At 28.5% G+C, this 10,053-nt stretch overlaps 1 protein-coding gene and 1 long non-coding RNA gene across 2 annotated transcripts; one reads left to right on the top strand and one right to left on the bottom strand.

The window, feature by feature from the left end:
- Window positions 1–1,633: 1,633 nt before the first annotated feature.
- LOC111885057 (uncharacterized) lies at window positions 1,634–2,969 on the bottom strand. The gene is made up of 3 exons (XR_002847983.3): window positions 2,372–2,969; window positions 2,067–2,244; window positions 1,634–2,004 (listed from the first exon to the last, which is right to left on the bottom strand). It is a non-coding gene; the product is annotated as an uncharacterized LOC111885057 (long non-coding RNA).
- A 4,231-nt stretch (window positions 2,970–7,200) lies between these two features.
- LOC128133455 (uncharacterized) lies at window positions 7,201–8,393 on the top strand. The gene is made up of 2 exons (XM_052770912.1): window positions 7,201–7,372; window positions 7,708–8,393. Exons 1-2 carry the CDS (start codon window positions 7,201–7,203, stop codon window positions 8,391–8,393), a joined length of 858 nt encoding a protein of 285 aa, XP_052626872.1.
- The last annotated feature ends 1,660 nt before the right edge of the window (window positions 8,394–10,053 follow it).

The following is a 10,053-nucleotide window of genomic DNA, read 5'->3' as shown; positions in this document are numbered from 1 at the left end:
CAACTTTTGTATGTGATGCTACTAAAAAGTTACGTCATGATGATCATATTCATATCAAATTAATTCAATTTTTAATAGAACTTGATGAATCATATTCTATTGAGGGAACCTCTTCCACCAGTTAAGATAACATTTATATTTGTTCAAGGGAGGATTCCCTAAAACAAGGATAATATTTTCTTGTTAATTTTTAAGTAATCCATCATGTTCCTTTTTTGGGAAAGTTTATGATGGAAAAAAGAAAAATTAATAGTAACATAAATAATTTTATTTGCATAAACAACGCTTTAAAGGACCATACAATCGAAAGAGGTTATAAAATGATTAGGTGTCATAAGGGTAAAATATAGATTTCCAAATAAACCAATTTCTAGCATCCTTACACTAGTTGATTAAAAAAAATGTTTTACAAATTGATGTTACTCTTCGACCCATTTGTTTTTCCTTTTGATTATGTAACAAAATTGTTGGGCCTTATCAATGAGAAACTAGAAGGAATTCGGTTGCGCCGTTTTGAATAATGTTTGGGAACAAAAAGCTGGAAATAATTCTTTGAAAATGACATTAAAGGTTAGTAGTATATAAATAGAATTTGTTTACGTTGCAACTATCCATTACATTCCATGAATCATGATAGAATGAAAAAGAAAAAAAAAAAACATTTACTCAAGAAACTAAGAAAAATTAACAAAATACGAACAACAGAATGGTCCATTCCATCTGGCAACGAAATGAACAATTTCATTCCTTCCTTGATTCTATCATACCAAAAAAGATGATATACTGACTTATGCATGTATCATGGTCTCTTATATGCAAAATGTCACCACGTCAAGATCATTATTTCAGTTTAAAGTAACACAAAGGGATGTGAGAACCCTTCACGTAATCAATTACAATAGGCTGCCCACCAACAAATTTGAAGCCACCAAAACCATATATAATTTTATTGAATCCGAATTGGTTCGATACATTTATATGAAAGATTCATGACATAACAAATGAACATAAATCGCAAGCTGGTCCGACTGATTGGTTGAGTTGGATCCAGAAAACGTAAAAAAAAAAAAAAAAAAAAAAAAAAAAAAAAAAAAAAAAAAAAAAAAAAGGTAAAAATTGAATGAATCAATGAGAGATTCATATTTATATTTGATTAAAAAGACGTATTCTGATTCATATTTCATAGGAAAGTGTGGAATAGTTTAGTTGTACACGATTTTGGATGTCTTCCAGAATAGAATGTTCTACATCTGTAGATCTAAGAAAATAAGAAAAAATAAATATAACAAAAACAAAAATAATGACATATTGGTTCAGGAGTAGTGGCCACTTACATCAGAATTAAAGCCGACTTAGTAACACAAAACACCAAAAAAATAAATTAAAAAAACCAATTAAAGAAATATTGAATCCCAAAGTTCAAGAAACACAAATTCATACGTGGGTCAACCAAAGCTCACACCACCTTAAACTCGTAGTTCATCCGGAGGAAGTTCATGTAAAAGTTATTCTAAAGAGAAGTAAAATAATAAATATGAGCATTTCAAGATTTTGTGATATCAATAGTGTCACTAGTGCCAACACTACGAATGCATATATTTGTCAACATATTCACTGTCAATGTAACCCAGGATAACAACAAATTGTTACAATGAAATTATAAAAATGTCACCGGACGTTTAAAATTTAAAATAGTCGTAGGAAATAACATCAACTAATTTTATGTAATTAAAAAGATATACATTAAACCAAATTCAAACAAAATTGATTTTCATGTGTCATGCATACCTGTTATGTATACCTACTGAGTTGTGTATATAAGATCATGATCATGATCATGCTTTTCAAGATAGACTGCAACGTTATCAGCCCCAAAAGCATCATTTTCTTCCCATCCTTCCACATCTCTATGAAGACCAACCCATAACAAATCACATAAAAATCCATGATCAGGGACATATTCCTAATTTGTTCCAAGTTTTGTAAGTCATGGAACAATCCTTCCTGCATATAAAGAATATTTTCATCAATAAGAGCAGAAAAATAGAAGCAGTTGAAACACTCACCGAATGTTTTCCATAAACGGACATCGTTCTTCGCCTCTTTAAACGACTTTGCAGGATATTTCATTTTTTTTTCTCACTCGCCAAATAAAGAGCAGTATACGTTTGGACCCAAGGGAAAACCCCCCAAAGTCATCCCCCCCTGGGGTCACAAATCTTCTCCTACATGCCTCTTTTAAATCTGTGAAGAACACTTTCCGATCAAAAGTCACTTCAATTAATCATAACCCAGATTCAATTAATTACTAACACAACTTCAATCGATCGAAAAACAGGTGCTTTGTGCCCCAAAATGGAAGGGTTCTGACCTGATTAAAGTAGTGTCGGCTTCAAAGTAAAAGTCGTCGCGTGTCACTTCGGTTAGAAAGATGTCCGCTGGGTTCTCGAGCATGAATTCCATATTTCCGCCCCAATTTGATGGGTTCCGACTTGATTGTAGTTCTTAATTCTTAACAACGAAGATGGAGAAGACTTGGAAAAGGTACTGCTTATAAACTACTTGTGGTCCGATGGAGCATTGGTGCTTTGACGCTGGGACCCGATTGGCGGAGCTTCAGAAAATAGTCAATACAGTAAAACAACGATGAAACAGGATGATCGGTGGTCTATCGAAATTGACATCGTGTAGAGGCGGAACCCTAAACCGGCATGGGTAGAGAGGGTAGAGAAAGTTTAATTAACAGTCGAAAAGAAGTGGGTAAAAGAAAAAGCAAACATAGTCAATGGCGGTGGAGGTTCGTATTGGAAGAGAAGGGTGGCACTGAATGTTATTGGAAGAGAAGGGCGGCACTGAGTATATGTGCAAATTAAATTTCGTAAACCCTGTGTCCAATGTGTTAAACCAGTTAAAGAACAGGGGTTAGAACCGTGTAAAGCAAAAATTAATGTGGTAAAAAGGAGTAATCATGTGGCAAAATTCTAATTTAGGAAAAGTTCCTATTCACCAACTCGTATGTGAATTAATATATATATATATATATATATATATATATATATATATATATATATATATATATATATATATATATATATATATATATATATATATATATATATATAATAAGGGGGAGAAGAAGTCATTTCCTATATCGTAGGTTATATATATATATATATATATATATATATATATATATATATATATATATATATATATATATATATATATATATATATATATATATATATATATATATAATAAGGGGGAGAAGAAGTCATTTCCTATATCGTAGGTTTGTGTATGTCCCGTCATTATTACTAAATGGATAGTTGACTCTAAGGTGAATCAACATACGAGTAGTTTTCACATATGAAATCATGCCTTGAAAGTAGTGAATATACAATTTATTTTAGAGCGAGTCTCTTAACTAGTGGATTTGAGTTGTGGAGTGAGATCCAAACAGACAATATTTCTTCATCAAACCCTTTCTTTTGGGGAATAAACTCCACTTCGTTTCTCTTAGGGAAAAGTCCTAGGAAAGACTCCAACCAGAGACCTCCAAGAAACCCCCCCCCCCCCCCCCCCAAGGTCACCCCTGGTGGTCAGTTGATCTAGACCAACCGGTTAATCGTTGAATAAACATTTGATTATATACATATGACACAAATGTAGATTGTATATAATTAGGGGTATGCATCAAACATCATAAACCCCCCGCACCACAAAGCACGATTTAGAAGTTCCGTGGTGTGGTTTGCGGTTTGTTATTTTGTTAAACCACATTATGTGATGCGGTTTGCGGTTTTTAATTATAAAATTACGGTTTAAACCATATCGCATCGCATGTCAATAATATACATACATATATCTCTAAATATTATTAAAATAGAAACCGTATGACATCATCTTAAACAATCAGGTCCCTTGATTGTATTTCGATCATAGATTTTCCACTATTAGATCATTTTGTGACATCACATACCAAAGTTTTGGTAAAAACTCTTTTTTCCATCAATCGTTACCATGTCTAAAAGTAACTTACAGTGTTACCTTTAATACTCGTTGAATTTTCATAATAGAGATTATATCAAATCACATAAAATCGGCAGGTTAATTATAGAATCTTTTTTCATGTTGTGTAATATTTAATTGCTTGCCATATTAATCATTCTAATTGATTTTAATCGATTTTATACATAGTAATCTGTTTTTCATAAGTCAAATGATATCTCTGCAAAAAAAGAACTTATAAGGTTTGTTATCTTCTATTTCAAATTTAAATTTAAATACATTTCAATTTATTTACTTCCTCTTTTTCATCGTTATATATCTTCTATACATAATACATAATTCTAACATTTTTATTCATTGATTTACGCAAGAACAGTTAACATACTTCCTCTGCAGAAAAATAAAGCAAAAGCTTCTCCAATCTTGTCATCAATGATCAATGGTATGTATGTCTATGTCTTATCATTTTCTGTTTCACACTTTCAATTCTTGTTATCAAATCACTGCATACTTTCATGAATTTAAACCTCAATCTTCACATTAATCTAATTAGTTATTTCAATAGATGGGTTTCCAATAAAACCATTTACTTTGATTTTATTCGTTTTCCTCCTACTATTTAATGTCTTTGTCAATGTTGTTATTGTTTTGTTTAAAATAAAACTTCTGAATTAAAAAGAGTTTCAATTTCACACACTTTTGCTGTTATGGAAAATCGATAATGCAACATTTGATACTATTCATGCAAATGACAAATATGGAAAACAATTTTTTATCCATTCATCATATGATATATATATTTTTGATAGAAGATATACTTTGTTTACGAGATAATACTCTAAAAAAACTGTAAAATATATGCAACTTTTAGTCATGAAGTATTTCGATGTTTATTTTTTTAAAGATTGAATCTACAAGATTTAAATATTGGTTAACTCCATTTTAGATTAGTGTTACACCTTTCAATTAATTTTTTTGTTACAAATAAATATCACATTCAATTTTTTTATATGAAAAAAAAACAAATATGGCTAATTTCCTTATTGCCCAAAAAATAACTAAAACTTCACATCTCTAAATATTATTAAAAGATAAACCTTATGACATCATTTTAAATAATTAGGGTCTTTGATTGTATTTTGATTATAGATTTTCCACCCTTAGATCACTTTCTGACATCACCTACCAAATTTTTGGTAAAAACTCTTTTTCCATCAATTGTTACCATGTCTAAAGGTAAATTACGGTGTTACCTTTAATACCCATTGAATTTTCATAATATAGATTATATCAAATCCCATAAAATCAACAGTTTAATTATAGAATCTTTATTCATGTTTTGTAATATTTAATTTCTTACCATATTAATCATTCTAATTGATCTTATATATAGTAAACTGTTGTTCACAAGTCAAATGATATTTCTATAAAAGAGGAACTTATAAGGTATGTTATCCTCTATTTCAAATTTAAAAAGAATAAGTTAGATATAAATATCAAAATATTTGAGAACTTTGAATTTATAAGAAAATAAAAAATAATGATTTATTATAATGGAAATGTTTTTTACCTTTAAATTTTAAATAAAGAAAAGAATCTAAAAAGTTTTAATTTTGGGAATTTTGATATTAAAAGGTATGTCTATTAGTGAAATTAATATTCATTTATTACTACATTTATTGCATTTATTACATTAAAATATTATGTGAAGTTTAATAAAATAGAAAAAAAAATTCATAAAATGACATGTGAAAAAAAAAATTAATTTAAAATAACAACAAAATGACATTTGACAAATTAAATTAGAGTGTGACAAATGGCAAAAAAAAAATCTTCATTTATTAAAGAAGGAACTTATGAGGTATGTTATCCTCTATTTCAAATTTAAATTTAAAATACATTTCAATTTATTTACTTCCTCTTTTTCATCTTTATATATATCTTCTATACATAATACATAATTCGAACATTTTTATTCTTCAATTTATGCAAGAACAGTCGACATACTTCCTCTGCAGAAAACTAGAGCAAAAATGTCTTCAGCCTTGTCATCGATGATTAACGATATGTACTTTTATGCCTTATAATTTTCTGTTTCACACTTTCAATTCATGTTATCAAATCACTGCATACTTTCATGAACTCAAACCTCATTCTTCACATTAATCTAATTAGTTATTTCAATAGATGTATTTCTAATAAAACCATTTACTTTGATTTTATCCGTTTTCCTCCTACTATTAAATGTCTTTGTCAATGTTATTGTTTTTTATTAAATTAAAATTTCTGAATTAAAAAGAGATTCAATTTCACACACTTTTTCCTTTATGGAAAATCGATAATGCAGCATTCAATACTATTTACGCAAAGGGCAAATATGGAAAATAATTTTTTATCCCTTCATAGTAGGATGCTTTTATTTTCTACAAATGAACATAATAATAATGTACTTCTGAACCATAAATACAATGTTATTATGTTCTTATATTTGTATTGTTGTTCTAAATTATTGACTGCTATCAATTTGATATATTTGTAAATACAAAAGAATAGTCGTGTACTTCTGAATCATAAATACAATGTTATTCTACTTTTTTAAATTTGTATTGCTCTTCTAAATTATTGACTGTTGTCAATTTTTTATATTTGTATTGTTGTTCTAAATTATTGACTGCTAACAATTTGATATGTTTGTCCCTACAAAAGAATAATAGTGTATTTCTGAATCATAAATACAATGTTATTCTGTTTTTTATTTGTATTGCTCTTCTAAATTATTGATTGTTGTTAATTTGACATATTTGCAATTTACTTACTTCAACTTATTTTTTCCTGTATTTTTATTTTTTATTTTTTTTTTGTTAAATATATGCATATGTTTGTTTCCATTTAGTGATTACTACTTTTTTTTTCGACTCAACACCTCATATTTGACCATTTACTGTGGCAAGTAATATTGTTTTCTTATATTTTTATAATTGATTAGATTTCATGGAATAAAATGATGTAATAAGATGGAATATTTTTTTTTTAATTTTAATAATACATGATGAATAAAAGAAAATGAATAAGAGGTTAATGGAACTGTCATCTAAAAGTGTAGTTGATGAATACGTTATATAAGACATGAATCTTTTTTTTCTTTGTATTGTACTATTAATATTTTTTTTAAATATATCTCCTCCAATTATGATACGGATTTTCATTTCAGAAAATAATTTCTTCATACCTCCTACTTGTCGAGTTAATCAAAACCTTACCGAATTACCTTCAGCATCTCCGTCTCATAACATCATACACCCGAATGTACAATCCACATTTATTTCGTCAAGGTCGTCACTTTCACAAATAACCACCCAAGGTAAATTATTCTTAATTTCTTTTATATTATATTTACCTCCACATCTTAAATCATATAACCTGAATTTTAATTTCCCATTATATTAACTGTTATCATTAATTTTTTAATATATATATATATATATATATATATATATATATATATATATATATATATATATATATATATATATGTCTATAATGTTTAATTTGTATAACTCATTTTTTCATTTAATATCCTATTTAATGAAGCTTCGGGTTGGTTGTCTAACTAATGATTTGGATGAGACAAAACATTTGTTGAATGGATTCTTAAAATTGGTGAATGTAATATTGGTGGTTTTAATGATTGTGAAGCTGAAGTTGAATTTCCAGAAGATGTTATCGTTCGCTCTACAAGTGACCATATTCATTCAATTGTATCGACCATTTATCCGTTTTTTGAAAACCATCTTGATGATCCATCATATTTTCAAGATAAAGTTATTTTGGTCATTACAAATAAAGAGGTTGATGCTATCAATGACTACATGTTAGGATTGATGAAAGATGAAGGGAAAACTTGTTTGAGTTCAGATTCTTTATGTAAAACAGAGTCAACAGATTGTTTTGAAGAATTAGTTTACTCTCTGGATGTATTGAATGTGTTTAAAGCATTTGGAATTCTCAACCATAAACTTACACTAAAAACAGGTGTTCCGGTCATGTTGCTTCGTAATATCGACCAAAACAAAGGTTTGTGTAATGGTACTAGGTTACAAATTGTTAGGTTTGGAAAACATGTCATTGAGGCACAAATTATAGCTGATAGATTTTTCAATGAGACTACTTATATACCTCGAATGAAGTTAACTCCATTTGATAAAAGAATCCACTTCCTTTTTCAGCGGAGGCAATTTCCCGTCGATGTTTGTTTTGCTATGAACATTAACAAGAGTCAAAGACAAGCATTATCAATTGTTGAATTGTATTTGCGTAGACACGTCTGTACTCATGGTCAGTTATATGTAGTTGTTTCTTTCGTGGCAAGTAAAAAGGTTTGAAGATACTCATATACGACGAAAAATGTCGTCCAACTAATAACACAAAAAATATTGTCTACATAGATGTTCTTTAACGATTATAGATATTCAAACATTTCATTTAATTTTTTAAACTTTTCAGTTTAATCAATAACAAGAAGTGTTTTTGTTACTTTTATCATTTTTTTTAATTATTGTGTAAGTTTTTTTATGACATTATATATATATTTTATACGTTTCTCGCATTTTATGCGGATCATAATCTAGTATAGACACTATTAGCAAAAAATGCCAACAATATACTATGGAATTTTTTTACCAAAAAAAAAATGGTCATTTTTTCGAACGATGGCAAACTTGTCGATCATATTTTAAGTTACTCTTTGAAATATCAAGTCTTCGGTTTATCAATCTCATTACAACACTCTTGCTAAAATAAATAAACTCAAAATCATATTTGAACTTTCTGCTCCGATAATCACAACACTTTATATTATTTTGTGAAAAATACCCAATAGGGTTTCGTATATTCCATCTTACTATATATGGGTAGAATATTAAATATTTATAACAAGAGAGTGTTTGGGTTTACTTTTAAAATGACTTTTTATCTTTTTTTTTTTTTTTTTTTGAAAAAGAAAAAAAGTTTAATAAGTTTAATAAGATATTTGGAAACTTTAAAAGTTCTTTTAGAATAGCTTTTGGCTAAGAAGAAAATAATTATTTTCTAAAAGTCACCAAATGCTAACTTTTGGTGACTTTTGGGGCTTTAAAAAGTAAAATGCTAAAAGTTATTCCAAACTTATTTTTAAAACTTATTTTGGCAAAAGTTAAAAGTCAATAAAGTGTTTTGTAAAAAGGACTTTTTAAAGAGAAAAAGCTCACCCAAACAACCTCTAAGAGTCCTACATTATTAAAAAACAGGATAAATATAATACAACTTAACTATTTATATATATGGAGTGATACGACACACTTATATTATTAGTAAAAGTTAATACATAAAAATATAAAATCATAAATATAGGCTTATAAAACTAAAATTATGTAATATTAAAAACTTATTTGTTAAATCGCACCAAATCGTATGAACCGCACATCACCACATAATGTGGTTTAGAACCTTAACGGTGCAGTTTGCGGTTTTCGAAAATCTCAAACCGTTCATGTGGTGCGGTTCACGGTTTTGATTTTAAACAACATTATGCACACCCCTAATATATATAATTAAACATGTTGGGCCGCATAACAGATATTGGGTCTTATGAACGTGAGGTATTATAGACCACTAAAGAGACTACTATAATGAGTAGGATCCGGGTATGAAACTATGAATCTTTTTGAGTAGTTGGAAAACCTTTTGCACTAAGCTTGTGGAGCTTGTTTCAAACTATATAATGACTTCTTTAAGAGAGATATAAAATTTGACCTTGATGGATCCCGAAACCCCATTGGTTGATGCATGCGAACGTCTCGTGAAAATGATTTACAAAATTCTATTAAAAATCATACATTTAGGACAACTATCACAAAGTCACTACATTTTATTTTATCTTTTCAATTCTGACATCAAGAATTTGATGTCACCAAAAAGTGTCACATTAGTATGTCAAGTTAGTTGTTGTGTGAGTATGTTATATCTGCTGGCAATCAGATGTCCAAATAAATGGTCAACATTAGA

The sequence above is a fragment of the Lactuca sativa genome, chromosome 4 (genome assembly GCF_002870075.4).
Source record: "Lactuca sativa cultivar Salinas chromosome 4, Lsat_Salinas_v11, whole genome shotgun sequence".
NCBI classification, from domain to species: domain Eukaryota; kingdom Viridiplantae; phylum Streptophyta; class Magnoliopsida; order Asterales; family Asteraceae; genus Lactuca; species Lactuca sativa.
Note: the sequence above shows the minus strand (reverse complement) of the source record. Positions and strands in the feature narration are given on the sequence as shown.

Coding starts and splice junctions, on each gene's coding strand:
- LOC128133455 (XM_052770912.1), top strand. CDS start 7,201: ATGATACGGATTTTCATTTCAGAAAATAATTTCTTCATACCTCCTACT. Junction 7,373..7,707: donor TTCACAAATAACCACCCAAG/GTAAATTATTCT, acceptor ATGATTGTGAAG/CTGAAGTTGAATTTCCAGAA.